The sequence below is a fragment of the Blennius ocellaris genome, assembly GCF_963422515.1.
Source record: "Blennius ocellaris genome assembly, chromosome: 12".
Lineage (NCBI taxonomy): Eukaryota > Metazoa > Chordata > Actinopteri > Blenniiformes > Blenniidae > Blennius > Blennius ocellaris.
In genome coordinates, this window is record NC_137661.1 from 12,190,600 (window position 1) to 12,212,901 (window position 22,302).

The 22,302-nt window shown below is 38.7% G+C and overlaps 1 protein-coding gene across 1 annotated transcript; it reads left to right on the top strand.

Moving 5' to 3' along the window:
* Positions 1-917: 917 nt before the first annotated feature.
* Positions 918-11,901, top strand: LOC308137811 (cystathionine gamma-lyase-like). Its single transcript, XM_080506661.1, has 12 exons — positions 918-1,193; positions 3,197-3,278; positions 3,395-3,490; positions 3,635-3,744; positions 3,994-4,128; positions 4,256-4,313; positions 4,882-4,959; positions 5,337-5,489; positions 6,891-7,012; positions 7,561-7,613; positions 7,947-8,085; positions 10,595-11,901. Exons 1-12 carry the CDS (start codon positions 1,005-1,007, stop codon positions 10,610-10,612), a joined length of 1,233 nt encoding a protein of 410 aa, XP_080362787.1. The 5' UTR covers positions 918-1,004; the 3' UTR covers positions 10,613-11,901.
* Positions 11,902-22,302: the final 10,401 nt, after the last annotated feature.

Here is a 22,302-nt window from a genome sequence, read left to right on the forward strand (position 1 = left end):
ATGAAGCATGACAAATAAGCAGAATTTAGATTAGGATGTGTATAGATTGTGTGCGAATGCTTTGTCTCAGTTAGGACACGATGACATGTCTTTATGGATAGAGTTGGTGACCTTGAGACTGCGTGATTCCTATCAGTGTCACAAAGTGGAGCAAAGTGTCTTCCATGTGATGAACTGGGAGAAAGAGTAAAAAGTGTAGCCCAAAGTTTAGGCCAAGTTCCACAGAGTCTATATGGAGGCGTCAGTCAGTTTATGGAAGGTTTAAATTAATATGATTATCAAGCAGAGGTGTTTAAAAAGAACAATTGGGAGGATCAAGCACTCTTTTGGCTTTTCAAACAAGATGTGGTTTGAATATGACTTAGAGAGAAATAACTAAATAGGACAAAAGAAAAAAGTAAACACACATTCAAACTATAAAACACATTACCTTAAAAACAATCAGCCATCAGGAATAACACATTCTGATGGAATAATGTGTTGGAAAAATGCTAAACTGAATTAAAGCATCAGTCTGTTAACAACTGGGACACAATAGTGCTAATATCATCCATAGGTTTAAGGGCGTCATTTCTGATGTAACGAGACAAAACATTGCATGTCCTGGTGGCTGAGTCCAGCAGCAGGACGTGTTGCGTCACTGCTGCGCACTCATGGCTGAAGAACCGATCAATGGGATGGATAGCAACATGAGCATTGAGTGATTGTGATTCTCGAGCGGTGACAGTACGACACCCAATGTTTCAGTTTCTCTTCTCTGGGTCCGGTTCACGTACACGCTCTCGAACGACGTCTCAAACAACGTGTGGCGTCACACGCTCGGACTCGCCCTCCGCAACATCCAATCTGCGCCGCGCGATGCGTGTTTATGATCGCCGGTTGGCTGAGAGAGACGAAACCAGGGCGTAGCTCCATTCAACTCTTCCGTACGGACTAGTGTACGGGCTTTTCCACTCCTGTGCAGCGTCTGACTCAGATAGCGTTCGGCGTTAGAGCGCGCTGCCATGGATCCCAACACGCACAAGCAGTCCGAGGAGAGCGACGTGTTCTCCGGCTTCCGCACGGCGTTCAAGTCCTTCGCCACTGAGGCCATACATGTCGGCCAGGAGCCGGAGCAATGGAAATCAATGGCTGTGGTCCCCATGATCTCTCTGTCCACCACATTCAAGCAGCACGCACCGGGGAACCACGCCGTGAGTACGCAGACCCGGCTCGGCTATTTAAGGCTTGGGGGGCGAATAAGGAGGGAGGACTGGGTGGTGAAACCGATCCGGTCCCCTGCACATGCCAAGCCAGCTGATTTGTGTTATTAATGATTTTTGTATTCGTCATATTTCAAATATGTGGCTAGTAACGCTACATTATATGTCCCTCTTAAAATATGCCATAACCTAATTTATATGAGCATTTATTTTGTTCTTCTTATAGAACATCTGCTTCAAATGTTTCGTATTTTGTATGACGGACCCTGAACAATCCGCAGACACCTTCTTCACCGAGTTTAACCGGGAGTGGGTTTTTAGTTTCACACGTATTTCATCATTCAGTAAAACTCTACTTATAAAACAGTCTATTATTTAATAACTCATCTAAACCTTCTTAGTTCTGTTACCAGGGGTGATTGTCAATGTCTTCGGATTACATTTGGAAAGGACTGTGTTGTGTTTGGTGTTATATACATACAGTTTAATTGAATTTAATAACTAAACTGATGTTGCACAGACACGCACACAAAAGTGTGGTTTTATCAACTATGAGACACAAATGTATTGTGATGGATCACCTTATGTTTAACCAACAGTGATAGCTAATACACACACACACATATAGCCTAGGTCCCTGAAATATTCACAAGAATAACAAGTGGAATTGTTTTGTCACTCGATACAAAATGTCATCAGAAATTGTGATACAAATGTTGGACAGGAAAAGCATTTGTACAGTGTTGCCAATCATCATATCGTCCTGCTTCAATTCTAACTATGTAACTTTTTTTATGTCCTTGACTATGTGAACCTCTTATCATGTACTCTTGTCTGGTTAAGATAGTAATCGTTTGATACACCTTGGCTGCGTCAATGATTATACAGTGTTTTTTTTCACCTCACTATCAGCTATTAAGATTATGAGTGGTAACTGATTTAGTGCACAGATCAAATGAAAGGTAGTGAGCAGGACATTTTAAGGTTGTCCTCATGTGTAGTTTTGACAGCAACATTATTATTTATGGCATGGCTAATCATCTGACATGCGTACCAACTTATACTGCATTCTCTATTAAATTATGACAATACACCAAAACCAAAGTACAGATATCCTGAACACTATTTCTTGTTTTCTAGACAAAATCTACTTGGCACACAACCCCCACTATATTCTGTTCAAGTTCATAATCCTTGTTAATTATGGGTTATAAAAGTAGAAGGAACTGCCATTTTGCAGCTGTTTCTGCAGATGATGAGAAACTCTTAAGAGCGTAAAACAAGAATTGGAGTTATTGTTTGCATAAATTTACAAGGAGTAGTTTGGAACCGCTCGAGTAGGTCCTTTTTCAAATGTGAGTCCCAACAGATTCAGATGCAGTCTTTTTGAACTAGTAAATGATTGTCTCAGACCAAACAGAGTCCTTAAGCTCAAGGGGGTCGATAAGGGGAAAGTCATGATATAAGACAGATAAGGTTTATGGCAATTTTATATTACCAGTACATGGTCTTTTTCACACAAACAAGCCACTCAAGCAAAATATATTGCATACATTACTGTTGACAAACTTATCAAGTCTACATGGTCCATGTAATGATGGACATGTGTAACAATGATTAAAACTAGTATTAAAAAATTAACTGATTCTGTTCATTACCAGAGCTGTAAAATACAGAGTGAGTTAATCTGTTTTGTCTTTATTTGTTGTGGACAAATAGTTATATTGACTTTGAATAACTTGCTGATTATTAAATATTGTTCTAGGGCACACTGAGAACATTTAAAACTGATGAAGTGAACATTGGCTGATAATACATTTATGAATTTTCCAAAGTTTAATTCTCCTGAAAATCACAAACCTAAACCTGAAATATACCACGTCTTTGGACATCCACTCACTTTAGTATCTGATTCTTTTTGTCCTCTGCAGTGTTTTTTTTTTTTTGCTGTTTTAATGTTTCACTTCACTGATTGAACTCACATTTCCGTGTAGGGTTTTGAATACAGCCGCAGTGGAAATCCCACAAGGAACTGTCTTGAGAAAGCAGTGGCGGCGCTGGATGGAGCAAAGTATTGTAAGTCAGCAAATTTGTTTATAGATTAATGGAGAGAGAGAGAGAGAGAGAGAGAGAGAGAGAGAATATATTTCCATGAATGACATACAAGGTGACTTATTCTCTCTCCCTTGCAGGTTTGGCTCTGGCTTCGGGACTGGCAGCCACAGTCACGATCACGCACATGCTCAAGTCAGGGGATGGGATTGTCTGCATGGATGATGTTTACGGAGGTGAGGAACCCCATGTACCCCAAACAAGACTGTAAAACAACCTTCAAGCAGCCATGAGATTATAAATTGTCATCCAATGATCTGGGGATGAGTTGGAAAAATAATGGTGTTAACCTTTCCTTTTTTTCCCCCCATAAACGCAAGGAACAAACCGCTACTTCCAAAAGATTGCAGCTGAAGTTGGTCTGGATGTGTCTTTTGCTGATTGTACAAAACCAGAACTGCTTAAGGCTGCTCTGAAGGCCAATACTAAAGTAAGGAAAGTCAACATAAAGAATAAAGTGCAATGGGGTTTTTCAAGAGCTATTTGCTGAGTTTATAGCTTGTAAGTGTGCGCAATAAGCATGGTGTATCATGGGGTTTGTCCTTTTTCTTCTGCGGCTAGTCCTGTGTTGTAACTTTACTCATTTTACTAAACACTTGCAGCTGAATGGCCCACAACTGTTCCCACGCCCCACAACATCCTCAGATAGTACTATGTGTTCTTCTCTTTACTGGTATAGCTCGTATGGATTGAAACACCCACCAATCCAACCATGAAAGTTGTGGACATCAAAGCCTGTTCGGACCTGGTGCACGAACACAACAAAGACATAGTGGTGGTTGTGGACAACACGTTCATGTCTGCTTATTTCCAGGTGAGCTTTCGTGTCCATTTGACTTTGAAGTGACGTCTGTAAGTTTTCTGCACTTCTACTCCAGTTCATGAGGAAAAACAAAAATCCTGGAATGATTAACTTGTGTGTTTGAATTGTGTACCCTCAGCGCCCCTTGGCTTTGGGAGCCGATATCTGCATGTATTCAGCCACCAAGTACATGAATGGTAGGTTGTGTGTATTTGAGCTATCATATTATTTTTTCTTAACAAGAACAATCAAGAGATTTCTGACGTCCGGAAAAGGTTGACCTGGACTCAGGGGGAAAAAAAAAGTATTTCTCGATCACCTCCAAAATGTAATGCAATCTTCCATGGCCTAATTTCTGTCTGTGCTGAAAAGTTTGACAAAATCTGTGCAGGAGTTTTGACATAATCTTGCTGGCAGACATACAGACAAAGAAACATACGCCGATTATTATATTATGTGCTTGTTGGATGTAATAAAAGTTGTTTTAGGGCCTCTTTTGAAACTAAAGAGTACATTTTAAGCACCCAACTTCTCAACAGTCGGCATGACAGAAAGGGAAGATCTGCTAACAAGTCCTGTTATTTTAGGTTTCGCTACACTATAATGATTCAAGTTTCAAACCCTCCCATTATTCTCATGGGACATTTCATTATGTTCGCTTTCAGACTGACATGCTTATCACACAAGAAAAAAAAGAAAGACATGTCCAAGTCTTTGTTATTCCAAAAGTCCCTGACTTGTGATGTTGCCGTTTCTCTATTACAGGTCACAGTGATGTTGTGATGGGTCTCGTCTCTGTGAACAGAGATGATCTGTATGAGCGATTGAAGTTTCTGCAAAATGGTAGGTAAATTAATGAATTTGTTTGTCTTGTGCATGGAGTACAAATTATTGCAACAACTGTTCTGTCATAAAAGCACATGATGACACAAAAGCAAGAACTCAATGTTTTTTTTGTATTTTATGTTTTCAATCTTTTATGGGCCTGACTGAAATCACCGTTCCAAACACTCAAATGGTTAATCTGTAAATGGACCAACATGTACTTCTGCACAACCAAATCATGAACCGAAGCGCAAAGTTCAAATCTTACAAAAAAAACGACCTAGATTTTTAAGGAGCAAATGATTATTTGCTTGATCTAGACTTTAGATTTATTAACTTCTTTGTGTGTTTTTTTTTTTTTTCCTTCCATGGTGTGATTTTGCTTCGTCATTCAGCACTTGGTGGTGTACCTTCTCCCTTTGACTGCTACCTGTGTAACCGAGGCCTCAAAACGCTTCATCTGCGAATGGAGCGGCACTTTAAGAATGCCATGGCTGCAGCCAAGTTTCTGGAAGCTGATCCCAGAGTGGAGCGTGTCATTTTCCCAGGTAATTAATTCAGCCCAACTTCAAGTTAAAGTATTGTACAGACATGTCCTAACCTGCACATAAGCTTCTTGAATTACCGCTCATCTCATGTCTCAGGTTCAGAATTCATGAACTTTCATGTCGTCTTTTATTCCACTTTCTTATGAAACAGAAATGACTGGTGTCATAGTCTCCCATTGTATTATGAAACACCATTATGAACAAACAAGCTAATATTTAAAGGGCTTGCCATCTCCCACACGGTATAATCATTTAAATAATTGGTGCTCCTACCTTCATTTACTCTCCGCTGTTCATGTCAACGAAACACTGAACGCTTAAACAATTATTGCCCTTCTCTGTTCTTACCTTGTGAGCTTTAGTTATAATCTGGTCCGTCAACTCTCACATGTGAATTTCAACGTCTCATTCCATTAAACTCCACATGGAGGTAGAATAGGTTATCCTTAGCACTAAATTACTTTATTTACACACTTTCAAAAACACCATCCATGCCCACCAATCACCCATAACATTATAACCACTGATACAAGAAACGAGTGACATGTTCTCTTTATCATCTTGGCTCTTGATGGGTTGGCTTCATCAGCAAGCAAGCAAGCGTTTTGTGCTCAGAGCCAATCTGTTAGAAGTAAGAAGGGAAAGTCCCTGATCTGTTGTATCAATAAAAAGTAGTTCAGGGAAGTAAAAGCAGTGCACTGGTGACACGTTACGGGTGGACACACCTTTTTGATCCACATTAGTTTTGAAAACCGGTTTGTGTGATCTGATCAAACGGATCAAGGTAGTGCAGATGTTAATGTTGCTTCTGATACACGGATAGATGTCAGCTTTTCGTGTATGGGCCAGTAAAGGGGGCCTCAAAACTTGGCCGTATGGTTGTAGCTGATCACTGTATGAAATGAAAACCAAGTATTTTAAAAGATCATGTGTACATAGTCAATGGGAGGCGTAGCCTCAAGACCCCTTCATGCACGGTGCGGCTGCGTGTGCGCCGAGTACGCGTGACATAAAAATCGTCATCCGCCCCTGCGCATGCTCCAGAACCTACTGGTCGCTTATCTGATACTGATCAGATAAGCTTATACTGATCCTCCATCTACCCATCTGAACAATTACAATTCAAAAGCAAATAAAGAGCCAGACGGCTCAGAACTCCTGAAGTGAAACATAAACTACTTTAGGAAAGGCGGAGAACGCGGGGCAGCAAAAGTGGAGATATTGTTCCGTTAAATTATGAAGCGCGCACGGAAGGAAATCCACAGTGTAGTATGGAATTAATCATGTGTGCACGGTATGCAGACGAGCCTTGCAGAGAGCATGAAGGGGCCTTCAGTGGTTCATGCTTCAGGTGGGGTCAGACTGGTTTTTCATGTTTTTTTCCCCCCTCTCTCTATATAGGCCTGCCATCACACCCCCAGTATCATGTGATGAAGAAACAATGTACTGGCTGTCCAGGGATGATCACCTTCTACATTAAGGGGAAACTTGAACATGCCACCGCCTTCCTCAGCAACCTTAAAGTAATTTTTCTTGAATTGTTTTGCTTTTAATGGAGGATATTTCATTTTAATGTTTAACACATACAGTAGGTGAGGTAGCATTGGAGGGATTATTGTAACTCGATCATATGTCCATGTACCAACACAGTGAACAAAGAACATACAACACCACACTGCAACAGAACTGCAAGCACCTGCTGTACAGCAGTCCTATTCCTCAAGTAGATATAATGTGAAAGAGATTTCTGACATTATGTTTGGTGGAAAAGTCATTCATCTTCTCAAATCCTATTTTAAACATACAGTTTGGCCACAAACTAAGAAAACAATTTCAGAACTGTCACACAACGTTTATGCGGAACAATGTATTGGAGGTCATGCCAAAGCTTTAACAGCTGATATTTCTATGGAAGATCAAGTCCTCAATGACTATATAACTTTATTTACTATACATTTAGATCTTGTGAGCCTATAGTCCTGCTGCTAGATTTAAAATAATTTCAATGTTTGTGTGACGGTATTTGCATTGCCTTAACACATATTCTCTGCTTTACTTATTTTCATTTTAGATGTTTGCAGTAGCCGAGAGTCTTGGAGGTTATGAAAGTTTGGCTGAACATCCGTAAGTACTGTTCGAAATGTCATTCAAGTATTTGATTATTATACTATAATATATTATATGAGTATCCTGATTGAATGCATTTGGTACAGAGCTGCTGATTTTTGGCACGCTGCACGAAATGCACTGAGAGTACTTTTGAGAACCTGAGCTGCAGTTCAACATGTTCCACCACAAGGGGGAGCCATGGGACTTTGTTTAAGAAATGGAGACTGCTCCATGGTTTTAACAAAGTTTGAGACCCTTTCCTTTATGAAATCTGTGTATTTCCTCTATTAAATTCTCAGGATGTTTTTCTGTACACAGCTTTCATTTAACTCCTCCATTATAATTTAGGGCGATTATGACCCATGCGTCGGTGCCGGAAAATGAGAGACGTGTGCTGGGAATCAGTGACACACTCATCCGACTCTCTGTGGGATTGGAGGATGAGGCAGACATCATTGAGGACCTGGAGCAGGCACTTGCTGCTGCTGTAAGTATCATAATCACTGGTACCATCAGTTTTCTCAAGTCAACAGCTGCATTTACAGAAGAATTTGTGGCAGACTACAGTCCTTGAGAGCCAAGGGATCCACTGGTATGAAAAAGGTGCTCCACAGTAATTGGACACACATTCGCAGAAGATAGTCGTAATGAAAATAGGCTGAGATAACTGAATGCAATTTAAACCTCCAAAACAATCCATTGAATAAACTTTATGAACATTAAAGGATAAGTGTTTCTGCAAAATAGTTTTCATGAGACTGCAATACCTTCAGTGAGACCTAATAAATACAACACTTACAATAATAGTGATGATTTTTAATAGCCTTGCATGTGTGAATAGGAGACAAAAAGGATTTTCTCATAAGCTATATTTGCATTTTCTCTTTATGTTTCACATATTGAACAGTGGAAGTATTAAATGCTTCCAGCGACTACTTCAAGGGAAACTATAGATTAGCACTTATCTATCCATGTGTGGTACGTTGGAGAACGAGCTGCCTTCCAACAGTTTTTAAATGCTGAATTATTGATTATTAAACTACCATTATTACACAGTCTGCCTCCTGGCTGCTGTTACACCCTCACTTGATCGTACGACTTGGGAGAAAAAAAAACTACAATAACACGTGAGAGCAAAACCTTGCAGACAAAAGGTCATTTTGATATTTACTGGGTGATGATTATCAAAATACAGCATATGGTTTTAAGTACTAGTAACGTGTATCAAATAATACAACTGAGCAGGGCCGTTGCAGGGTTATTTTGTTGTTTTCTAATGCATGCTGTCAATGTGGGAGTCAAATTCTATGTGTGTGACAAAGAATCAAAAGTTAAAACGACATAGAATAGGTTCTCAAAATGTAAATGAATGATCTCATGAGTAATATCTACAACCATATTTGAAGCCCGAACCAAATGAGCAATTCTCGATAGCCACATGTTCAAGCCCCCCTGGTCAAGGTCTATTTGACCTGTATAGTGGGGAGATGGAGCTTGTGAGTTAAAATGAAGACAGAATCAGGCCTGAAGCAGTGGTGGCAATATCATGGGAACATTTATAGGGACCCAGATCAGGATTGAGTTACGCATGTAGTGGTTGGACACTGTGCACACAATTGAACATCCCATAAAACCTCCCCTCAGCAAATTTCTGCTGCACGGTCAGATTCAACACACTCTGAATCTGTATCTGTGCTGCCGTCTGCCGTAAATTCCTCCCAGGCAGTTCACTCTGTGTATTTCTCTGTTTGCACCTGCTCAGCAAATCGGTTTGTCCTATTGATATGTACTCTTCCCAATTAATTCTTGCTTGTGTCTCCCTATCGAAATTGGGAGAATTTGTCACTCTATCTTTATTTAAAACTGTGAGAAGTGTATTTATTAGATTTATGTGTTTTTGTTTTTATCCATACTGGGGAAACTATTAAAAATCTGCTCATGAGATCCAATACATGGCTCATGAAAAAATGGAGACATTTTTTCAGAATTCATTCTTAACGGCTCTGTTTCTGCCTCTGTGCAGAGCTGCATGTCGATGCTTTGAGATCTGGCAGGCCTTGTCCAGACATCTGCATTTTTATCACACGTCTTCCTTTGGCTGCCATACTCAATTGAGGCTTTACTACACCTTTCTCTCTTCCTCTCTGCCCGGGCATGGCGGCTGACATTTTATTAGACTATTTGGTGCTTCTTCTCCCTGTGTGTGTAGAAGGTTTATGCATAGAGGATTCTGTGTATTTCATATAGTCCATAGATGCGTAAAGAGGCAAAATACAGAATTTATTGAAACTGCTGGAATGCAGGGCATTTTATACAGTTTGGCCTCCAATTGAGCTCTTTCTGATTCACCACCATTTCCCTCCCACTGGCTGCGGTGCCATCAGCAGGAGGTTTGAATATCCTAAATCCCTTCTTGCCACCTCGTCCAACCGTGTCCTGCAAGGCAGCCTGCAACTCCTCTCTGCAGTCAGATAATGTCGCTGTATCGCTCTGCCACCCATTTGAAGCAAATGGAAATTGAGGAGAGGGAAACATTTCAGATGACGTCTTTAGTTCCAGGAAGAAATACCTTACTTACCTTTAGAAGTACCTTGAAAATACTCACAGGATGGCTGGTCAGCTTGTTCTGGTCAAAGAGTTGATTTAAAAAGAAAAAAGAAAAATCATATGATTCTGTTTCAGGAGAAAGTACATTTACAGGTTTTCTTTAAAATTCCAGGTTGGTTTTTTTTCTTTTTATTGACTGTTTTCTCTGTGATGCGCTTTCTTGTTAATCGAGTTTTGACTTTCCTCAAGATGGACAGCTTGGCATCTTGCCTGTGTAAAGAGAAAATAATGTTTCTTTACAATTTCTGTTCTGCTCCAAGAAAATTCTTTCTACAAAATGCCGCTTTTAACTGTTATATTTTATTGTGTCTGCCTGCTGCTTCCTGGATGTGTCTTGTACTGAATATTAACTGCACCTTTTTCTTCTTCCCCCATTATCTATTAAATAGCATCCAAAGAAGAATTGAGATGTCTTCAAGCCGTCCTCAAGGCGGAGGTTAAATGAGTCAAACTCGGGATGAGCTCCAGTGGTACCTGAAGTTTGGTCCTGAGCAGATCAATGCGAGTTACTTCAGTTCAGTGGAATTCACCCATCAGGGAGCAACTTGTTCTTGGTAAACTATAACCATGATGTTTGTGAATAAATGTACACAAATAAATAAAACCTCCTTAATGCCTTTATTAGACCATCAACTGTATTCTTTTAAATCTTAAACTGGCTTTGCTTTGTTTATATTTGTTTCTGATAGGTTTCTTTGGGGTGGGGGTGGGTTAATAACGTACAATTTTTTGGTGATATTACAGTATGACTTCCTGCTGGAAAACCGCTAAATACTATATTTTCTGAATGCACTTGCTGTAATGACTGTTTTTCTAAGGGTGTTTGTAGAATTAGTAATGTCTGCAAATGTCCATGCATAAGTTTCATACCACGGTCAGAACACCTTCAACTATTCAATTCCTCGTTTGATCCAATTCCCTCTTTGTAAGGTCAATCAGAACGAGCCAGCCTCGATTCAGACTGTTGTTTTTTTCATTCAAGTTTTTTGCGACCAAGAACAAATGGTGATAATGGTAATAATAACAAAAAACGTTAATTTGTGAAACAAGCAGTACCAGTTGCTGTATCATGACTAAAGGAATTATATCCAACTAATTTTGAGAGTGTTGTGGATAGTTGCTGGAGGCTTTTGGATATGCCACTGACTAAGGAGGTGGTTATTATGATCAGAGTTCTTGTAAGAACATTTTTTGGATCATGTTTGATGAAATGGTAATATGTGCTTGAAGCAAAGTCAAAGCATTTGTGTATATTTGATTAACCGTGTCATATAGCCTTTCAACTCGTTCACATAGCTGTCATTGGTCCAAAGTTGTATTCAAAGCTTATTGCCCCAAATCCAGCTTTTCCTTGATTTTCAACCATTTCAATATTGGATCATAGGAGCTGCATTCAGAATCTGCTATGTATGTGTGAGTTGAACTGGCTTTGCCCACAGATGCCCATCTTGGGAAGCGGAGGAAGTACTTCCTCTGCAGCATCATTCCCTGTTGGAAAACAATTTGAAAGTGAATTTTGCATGATATGACCCATTTTATAGTAATTTCAAAAAACAAAATCTAGATTTTCCAGATGCAGTTTCTCTCTGTGCCCAGAGTCGGGAACTTCCAATGTCTGTCCTGTTTTGTAGTCACGGCAGTTCTCTGCTGATTGATGTCATTATTGTAATGAACAAATCCAATAAAGTCAGCTTGCAGTATAAGTCTCTACATGGTTTACTTTGTCTAATCCATCTACGCATTAATGCACAAGCAGTGTAATTGTGAGTTCAACATTAGTTACCATAGCCAGTCAAGATGCCACATTCAATTTATGTGAATGTCATGAGGGTGCACACTTGGATTTATGCTGGAGTTTCATGGATCTAATGTGCTGGTTTCTTTCCTCTGGATCAAACAATCCGGGGGGGGGGGGGGTCTGGAAGAAGAGTTTGCATGAAAAGTAGAGGTGCTCCTGAAATGTTTGAACAGATGTCTTTCTCCAGAGACTGAATTTTGATCTTGTCGCTCGGTATATGATTAGTTTTTTGGGATTCATCATTCAAGTCTGGTTTTAAAACAATTTTTTCTTCACCAAGCAGGAGGTATGTTTTTATTCTATTATATAGTTATATATATATATATATATATAATTTCAAAAGCTATCAATGACACTATTCAGAGGAAGCATTGATGGGAATGCAATATTCTTTGTGACTATATAATTCCATTCCCTGCTAAACTGAAGTAATGTAAGGTTTAAACTAATTGTAACTTGTGTTTTTAATATAAACATAAATTGGCTGTTGTGACTTCATATGTGGTTTTCAGTATTTCACTGCCAATGCTCCTTCTGAAGAGGTGGTCTGTCGTCCATCATAACTGAACTTGATTATATTCATGTACACAAATGTGCTGATAAAAGATTTGAAACTCAGGGTGACTTTTTGTGCAACCTTGCAAATATGACAGTGACTTCAAATACTGACTCCACATCCCAGAAATCTGTTGGAAACAGCTCAGACACACCAGTTTTGACTGTCTGTTTTGGCTGTATTAGCAAAACGTACCAAAGAGGTTAGAGCGAAAACATGCAAGAGTGCTGAGCTTGTAAATTTCCTTCATGAAATGGCGGATTTCAACATAACTGTGTACATTTTCCTTTGAAGCTGATTTCATATCAAATACTCCCCAGCCTCCTGGAAGTTAAACCATGAAATACCACATATTGTGGTGTCATATTTGATAATATGTTGAATTATCTTTTAGCCAGGAGCAGTATTGTCCTGAAAATTTGTCATCCAGCAGAAACGTTACACTGAAAGAGAGGCCAAGGAACCCTTGAGTATTAATCAACTATGTTTGGAGGCAGGATTGTTCTCATTCTATGTTAATTTTCACTCTCTTTATTTTCTCATCGTTATTGGGCTAAGCTGAACTTACTGGCAACACACTGTACGTTCACTTTTGAAACAGAGATTGAAACAATTGAATTAGGCGTATTCCCTCAAATTTAAAGTTATTTCTTTCACACGGCATTTACAGTTGTATTTACTGAAGAAGCTGATGAGTTTTAGTCTTTATCTTGACGCACATGGAGCTATATACATTTTATGTTTCTATGTTTCTATGATTATAAGGATTCATTTAGTGTCTAAGCTGATTTCTTTGATTACCAATGACTTATTTATATTTATAGTAACTCATCTTAAGACCGTATGCCCCAATACATCAATAAACGACAATATCTTGGGACTTTAAGTAGACCTGATTAAACTGATGCATAACCAGTTTGTTGATTTGACATGTTTGCACTGTCTTTACAGGCCATTTCAATTACTAGTGGGGATTGAAAAGGTTAACAAAAAGCTGTTTGCTCCTTATTAAAGTTCCATCTGTGTCCAATAAAGAGCACGTAAAGACTGCCCAGTAAAGAGCTGCAATGAAGAATAACTGCTGTCATAATCTCTACAGAAGTGGGAAATACATTGAGACAAAGCATCTCGCCATAGTTGACAGTTGACCTTCAGTGTATTTAGTTTACCTATTCTACAGTGTTGTGGTGTATTATATATGTTCCATTTTATAGCATGTATGCCACACACACACACACACACACACACACACACACACACACACACACACACACACACACACACACACACACACACACACACACACACACACACACACACACACACACACACAGAGGTTATAAATGATCCTGAAGTCATGGCAGCTTACCAGTGAAAAACTGTGGCTGCTGAGTTTAACGTCACACGTCACACAAGCAGCGGAATCTTCTGGTACCAGAAGAAAGTTTGTAAATGGTGATTCAGAGATCCATTAATGGCGTTGGGGTAATTTTAAACAGGAGAGAATTTAGTGACAGCTAGCTCTTTTCATTGAGCGTACATCTATTCTTAGATCTGAAGCAACACAGAGGCTTCATTGAAGTAATTTCCACAGTGTCAGGCATATAGAAAAGGATAATTACCTGTCTGAGGAGCTTTAGTCACCATTGTTCTCTTAATCATTCTGTTTGGCAGTGAAAGAACATTTTGAATCATGTCACTTATACTGCTGTTCTAGGAAAACCAGCAGCAGCAGGTTAGGCATAATATATCCCATTTATGCAAACAGGTGAACTGCAACTGAGCAATGTGAAAACAGACAGTATTTTGCCATTTAGCTTCCTCACGGAATAGGAGTCATAATCAGAGCTATCAAATTATTTTTACTCACTGTTTTGCGTAAAAGGACATAAATAAAGCAGTAGTGAATGAATGTGCCTATTAAGTAAACACAATGCTGATTAAGCCTGTCATATCAAGTAAATGTCTATAAATATCTAAATTCTCTGCATCTAGAAAAAAAAAAGATATTATTTCAAACTGGTGTCTGGATTCAGTTTTCAATGCAAGCACCATTTGACACAAACATCTGTCCATATGACAATATTCAAAGTTGTATTTGCAGTTGTAGCAGAAAAGCAAGACAAATCATTTGATCATAATTAATATGCATTATCTATTTAATGATATACACAGAATGTACGCAAACCTTAAAACAATGTTTTTGGTTTATTTTTCTAATGCCAGAGGACATTTTATTAATGCCAGAGGACATTGAGTATTTCTAGACACAAAATTAGGATCACCTGCTTGATATTACGTTGGTCCCCCTTAAGTCACTTATTACCTTGTTGCTGTTTCATCACTTTTCCTTCCTTGACTCAGGTTTGGAGATACGCTGATGCACTTTTTCCCCACATACAATTCACTCAAACCTAACCATTGCCCATTTATCCTGCTAATACCTTGGCTTTTATGAAAAATGTTTAATACCTGTCTCATACAGTATATCCCCCATGTTAACAGGTAGTACAATAAAGAGATAGGCAGTGTTGGACACATCACATCATATTTTTATGGTTTATGTATACTAATGGCAGTACACTGGTGAGTTGAGATGGGTTCAAAGATGGTAATTAAATTTTCTGGTTACCTAGCAGCTGTTTTATGCTGAAATGGCTATTTGTTTTTAGTAACATTTTTACCAATGTGAATAGGTCTAGGAGAGAGGGACAGGAAGTGTCCAATGGCCTATTTTCTGTGATTACACAGGCTCCAGTGCAGAGAGAGAAAATCCATTTCTGACTGAGGTTCAACTATGTTTCCTGTTTCCTGTCTGTAGCATGACACTTATATTGAAAATCCAATTCAGTTAATGTCTTATATGATCTTCAGGTTAAAAATGTCAATCATCATGAAGGGAATATATGTTTTGTCTTCTCTGACAATTAGAGTAATTGAGAAGAAGGAAGGATGTATAGACCAGAGCAGGGGAAAGCATCCTTCATCCTCCTTGGAAATCAGACCATCCAGCAAATGTAAACATGTCTTTGTACACAAAGGCAGGTGCTATGTATCCATTCTGTTTATACACAGGAGAGTTTCCATAACAAGTCTATATAATAATTTGGGTGTGATGCCTAAGTTCTATCTTAACTTGGCAAAATATTGCTGTATATTATCTTGGTGGTTAATGAAATAGTTATTAGCTATATTAGAGTCATTGAGATGCAATGTATCTCGTCCTCAGATACCATAGAGAAAATGTTGTGTGTGAAATGGAGCAACACTCTTTGATCTGATATTGGATATTTAGTTTTTTTGTGCGTGTGTAAAAATACAGTCAGCCTCATAAAGACAACAGGTTATGCGGCTGCAGTCTTTTCATTCTAATTACGTGTCAAACTCAGCCTGTCTTGCTATTCTATGTGACAAATGCTTGAAATGTATAAAATTGCCTTTCAATAAAAGCATACAGTATATTGTGTATTAGCGTAAAGTAACCATAAGCCACATAGCACACAGTGTGGATGACCTTGTGACCCACAACATGGCGACATCATGCCACTAGATTTCTGTGTGCCCAGATTGGCATTTCATTAAAGTGGGTTTCGACCAAGTGATTGAATTGAACAGACTGACAAAAAGGAAAGTACTTATGTATTATTTGTTTAGAGGAAGTGTCATTGATTAAAAATAAACACTGTGGGGCAACATTGACAACATTTGAATTGTAAATCATGTAAATGTATCCTCTATAGTGTTGAATGCCGGGGCAGTAGGCTGAGGGTGGCTGACACCATCAGGCTCAACCAACTAATTAGAAAGGCTAGTAACGCTGTGGACTCTGTACAGGTCGTCTCAGAAAAATCCGGTCCAAACTAAGGTCCATCCTGAACAATAATTCTCACCCCATCCATGATGTCCTGGTCAGCAGCAGGAGTAACTTCAGCAACAGACTCATAGCAACAAAATGCTTTCCAGAACTCCTCGGGAGATCTTTCCTTCATGTGGACATCAGTCTTTATAAGTCATCTTTGTAAATAGTGTTTTTGTTGTTTTTACTGTAATTTCATACTTCCAGGCTTATTTCTATTCACTGTTGAGCCTTGTTAATAATAATATTTTCTAATTCAACATTTGATGCTTTTGTATTCATATTTGTTCTATTTTAATATTCTGTCATATTTATGTTCTATCCTGTGTGAAGCACAAACACTATAACCAGATCCCCACGGGATCCATAAAGCATTTCTATTCTATTTATGGTATCCTATTCATATGTAAGAAACCCTGTCTACCAACACACATCCAGTATTGGAGAAGCATATTAGGTAGTTGATTTATAAATCAATTAAATTAGAAGCAGGGGACACCAATCAAGCCAGAAATAAATATTATAGTTGTTCTGAGTGATCTATTCTGAAGTTGGTGTAAAACTGTGACACAATGAGAAAGATGTGAATGTGAACTACTCTTACTCCTTCATGGAAAACCTTTGTAAAAATGAGTTCAAACTTAAGATCAAATACTGACTTTTTTACTATCTCATTCTCATTTCTACAATTCATGTGGATATATACCTGATTGACAGTGCCCACTGAGCAATAAGTAATGTGAAGTTGAAGAGATTACAGGCACAGGCATTTTAATTGCATATCTCGCAATGCAGATGAGGCACACCGTCCAATTTACTTGAGGCAGACAGAAAAGTGAAGTGAAAGGAGATGCAATACCACCACCACCAACAACATTAGTATTTATGTTTTAAATTATTTTTTTCACCGACAAAGTGATGCAAGGATGTTTTTAGCTTGACTGACATGTTACATAGAATGGGAGGATCTTGCTAGCCTCTTACATTTTTATCATTAGAGTGTGCATGCTCTCTTTGTGGGGGAACCTGTGCTTTAATTTTGTGTCAAAATCAAAAATAGGTCATTAGATCACTTTAGGACTAAATTAGATGTTAGCATCTAGTGTTGGACTACCCATCAGTTCTGGGGGTGCTATGCCTTTTTTCCCCCAATGTTAGCTGGGATTGCCCCTTGCAAAACATTGCTACATAAAACTGAAGGTAATGACAATAGCAACTTAATTTTCATACAACCTTTTAAAACCAATGTTCTAAATCAGTGTTTTTCAACCACTGTGTTAGGGCACACTGGTGTTCCGCGAGATATAGTCAGGTGTGCCGTGCGCTGTCACCTGTGAGAGCAGTGTGCAGAGTAATTATGTATTAATACTGTGGCGAGGGCCACCGAAGAATTGCTCTGAGTCCAGATCCTTTTCTGCCAGCTGATCACCAGGGGCTTTTATTTTGACATGAACACACGCAACCAGAACTTCATAACAGAATGACACTCCACACAACACATTTCTCACTCATGGTTGCACACCAACATCCAACAAACCAAACCAAACTAGACAAAATAACTAACTATCTGAACTGAGGAACAAAAACACAACACAAGCACAAATCAACACACACAACAACCCCAACAATAACCCTCAATAACCTATTATGGATTATGTTAAATATGTGTAACATTGAGTAGTTATTTCATTTGGTGGTGTGTTTAAAAAGACTCAAAATCATCAGAGATAAAGTTTGGACAAAATACCTGTTGACAGTCTCTGCATGGTCCAACTCCTCCAGGTGCTTTTCATTGGTTGAAGTATTTTCTTCACTGAAGGTGATGCTGGAGAAAAGAGGCTGAATATACTCATATTGGTAAGAACCACAATTGTTGCACTCCACCACATGGTTGCTGTTGGACCTGGTGAGGCTGGCAAGAAGTGGCTCAATATATTCATCCTCCTCAGAGCTGCAATCATCAGATAGATAAACATTACAGGTCATTACACTCAACAGCTTGCAAAACACAATGATGTTGAATATTTGTAACACTTAGCAGCTACTGTATTGGTCCGTTTGTTTTAAAAGACCAAATCATCAGAGAAAGGAAGTTTTGACAAATACCTGTTGACAGACTCTGCAAGATCCAACTCCTCCAGTTGCTTTTTGTCGTTTGAAGTCGTTTGAAGTCGTTTGAAGGTGATGCTGGAGAAAAGTGGCTGCATATATTCCTCTTCCTCAGAGCTGCAATCGTCACACTCCACCACGTGTTTGCTGCAAGAGTTCACAATGGAAGATAAACAATCATTACACTCAACAGCTTGCAAAAGCACAATTATGTTAAATATGTTTAACATTGAGCAGTTATTTCATTGGTTTGTTTGTTTGTTTGTTTAAAAGACACAAAATCATCAGAGAGAGAAAGTTGTGACAAATACCTGTTGACAGTCTCTGAATGGTCCAACTCCTCCAGGTGGTTTTCGTCGTTTGAAGTCTTTTCGTCACTAAAGGTGATGCTGGAGAAAAGCGGTTGAATATATTCATCTTCCTCAGAGCTGCAATCATCACACTCCACCACATGGTTGCTGCAAGAGTTCACATTGGAAGATAAACAATCATTACACTGAACAGCTTGCAAAAGCACAATAATGTTAAATATTTGTAACACTTAGCATCTATTGTATGGGTCTGTTTGTTTGAAAAGACTCAAAATCATCAGAGAGACGACGAGAGGACAAATACCTGTTGACAGACTCTGCCAGGTCCAGCTCCTCCAGGTGCTTTTCTTCAGGTGAATCCTTCACTTCTGGAAAGAAATCTTTTTGCGCTGAGGGAAACCCATGGCTTGTTCTTTCCTTGCCATTTTCCACCTCTTCATGCTTGATGTTTTCTGTTAATTAAACATGTAAATAAAACCCAATTTTGTTTGACATCATGGTAATGTCTCAACTGTAATGTGATGCCTTTGGGAGATATTTTCATTTGAATGGGGGGGGGGCGTGTTGTGTGTGTTTCAAATGGCGGACGTGTTGTGTGTGTTTGGCTGTGGTATGGCTGTTTAACACATCCACCCCCCACCCCCCCCGGATGTGTTTCTCTAGGACAGTGTTTTTCAACCACTGTGCCGTGGCACACTGGTGTTCCACGAGATATAGTCAAGTGTGCCGTGGGAAATTATCCAATTTCACATTTTTTTCTAAAAAAACTGTGTGTTGCAGAGTAATCATGTATAAATACTCTTCGCCAATAGATGGCAGCACAGAACTTTGCCGTTGAGATCGAAACTGAAAGACGTCAGTCTCGTTAATCGCCACCACCTGCGACTGCTCCCATCTTGTATCAAAGTACTGTGTCAGTGACAGTGATGGAGAAGTTTTTGAAAAGGGAGGATTTGAACTCCGAACTAGACATGTTGGTGTTTGTCTGTCTTCTATTCCTGCCAGGATCTCAGCTCTGCGTTCATCCATCAGGTCCAGGTTTCACACTGAGTGAGTAAAAATTAAAAAAAGAAATTGGGAAATACTTTTTTTTCTGTATTTATTTGATTCCTGTTGATAAAGCATTGATGAGAGTGACTTTACATTGTTAATATAGGCTACAGAGTTTAAAATGTTACCATTTTCAGGTGGTGGTGTGCCTCGAGATTTTTCCAAAGAAAAAACTGTGCCTTGGCTCAAAAAAGTTTGAAAAACACTGTCCTAAATTACTTCAGAAATTGACAATTAAAAAAAAAGAAACTTGCAATCCCATCATGAACAGAGCGAATGCAAGAAATGTAACTGTGAGTTACAAGAAGAGATTTCAAAGAAAGGTGAATTGATTAAAAGACACACAAGATGCATTTCTGTGGTGGTAAAGACGGCACACGCATGTCTTGGTTTGCGTTGATATTTATTCGATTGATGTGAACACTTCAGAAATGTGTGGGTCCTTCAGAGCACTGTGCACTGTGATGCTAAGAAAACATGGTGCTAAAGAAAGTTCAATTAATGTGGCCTCAGTTATTTAATTTTACTTGGGGCTAAAACATGTACCAGCACAACATGACATGCTGCCATCTGCATACATACACCGTAACAGACCAAGCAGAAAATTGGCTTTTTCTTTTCATTACGCTCTATCTGTTGGTTGTGGGTGTTCAAAGCTTTGTTTTTTTTTGTTTTTTTCCCAAGGAGTCATCATAATCTTGATGTTGGAGCTTCTTTTCAGAACAGAATTAGACCCAACAGGATGTCTTGACACCAGAGAATATAAACTCCCAAAGATCAAAAAAAGTTGGTGGAGATAGATGTGTATTCAGGTCGTGCTGGAGGAACTACACCTCCTTTGCTCTTGACCCTGTCTGGTAGAGGAATTGTATCAATTATTTACACTCAGAGGTGTGTTGTTGAGGAAATGGACAGAGCTGTTTCTTTTCCCTGGTACCGACTTGGTCTGACGTTCCATTTGTTTCCCAGAAGTCATTCTCTTTATGGCAACAAATAAATCACCCCCTAAATAGAAAAACATCTCACACACATCCCACACAGGATCCTCAGTTCTCTGATCCTTGGATTTCCAGACTATTGTGACTCACATAGTCACAGTCTGACCAAACATTGAGGCTAAAAACACAAATATTATGGTCAAAGACGACACTCGAGAGTGTCCTCAAAACGGAGTATTTGCAAATCCAGATTATTGTTTAATATAGTTAGACATTCTTTAAAAACAATAACTGTTCATTTGAAAGTAACCCTGAATTATTCACAGTGTTCATGATATCGCTATATATTATGTATGAAGTATTTATCATCAATATAATGTGATTAATAGTATGAAGGGTTTTCCAGCATTAACCCTTAGGGTTGGCCAAGACACAACATAAGAAGGATGCACAATAAGAGGGTTCAAGCAGAATGAAGTTACATTTGCTTTGATGCATAATCATATTATTTACAATACTTACCATTTTAAATATGTTTCAATGTGAATGTGGGAGAGACCATGATTTCAGGAATAAAATATCTAAATATTTATACTTATTTAAAAGATTTTCTGGTATAGAACTGCAAAGCAAATAAGGAAACGCTTTCCAAAGACAATTAGAGGGGACTTGGCTTATTTAATTTTCTCTGGTTTATGGTACTGCCTGAGGGGGCCGCCCAAGTAAAATATACCAGGAAACTAATGTAAAGACGCTAAAGCAGGAGTGTTGTGATTGTGTTTCCCAGTTCTAGTTCAAAGCTTGGCAGCTGAGTTCTGTAATAATAAATAATAAAAAGTACAATTTGATTGATTTATCAGGTGGGTTTAAATGCTGCTGTAGAAATCCATACATAATGAAGGCATGCAAAGGGTTTTTTTCCATCTTCAAAACTATATATTGTATAATGCATTTGTGAATGATTAAAACATGCTTCCACAAACTTTGTCAACTTATAAATGAATTTCCCTCTGGTATTAATAAAGAAATTCTATTCTATTCTATTCTATTCTATTCTATTCTATCATCAGGCTTAATTTGATATGTTGTTGCTTACATCAAGCAAAATTTGCCGATGCTTGTTTGTTGCTTCCGTCTATCCTTCAGGGTACATTGACCTAAATATTTATTACAAAGATGCACATGAGCCTCTGCTGATATTATATCACCCAACATCTTCATGGGAGAAAATTCTAAAAGAACTCACAAAGGATACGGCAAGGAACTTTACCTACTTCAGCAAGCTTTTTAAATTTAGCGTGAGAGAGTATTGTACTTGCTGTGCCTGATCCTGAGAGGATTTTTTTCTGATGCACTCAGATATTCAAGAAGCATATCCGCTCCTTTGGTGATGGTTTTATGAAGAGCGAAAGGCTATTACGGCTGAACTGTAGTGTAGAACCTATGTTCCCAGGTGGCAGAACATATTTTTTGTAATGT

Bases quoted from the DNA above. Each gene is read 5' to 3' on its own strand.
- LOC308137811 (XM_080506661.1), top strand. From the start codon at position 1,005: ATGGATCCCAACACGCACAAGCAGTCCGAGGAGAGCGACGTGTTCTCC. The intron at 3,745-3,993 runs GTAAGGAAAGTC...TTACTGGTATAG, and splicing joins CTCTGAAGGCCAATACTAAA to CTCGTATGGATTGAAACACC. The intron at 7,614-7,946 runs GTAAGTACTGTT...ATTATAATTTAG, and splicing joins GAAAGTTTGGCTGAACATCC to GGCGATTATGACCCATGCGT.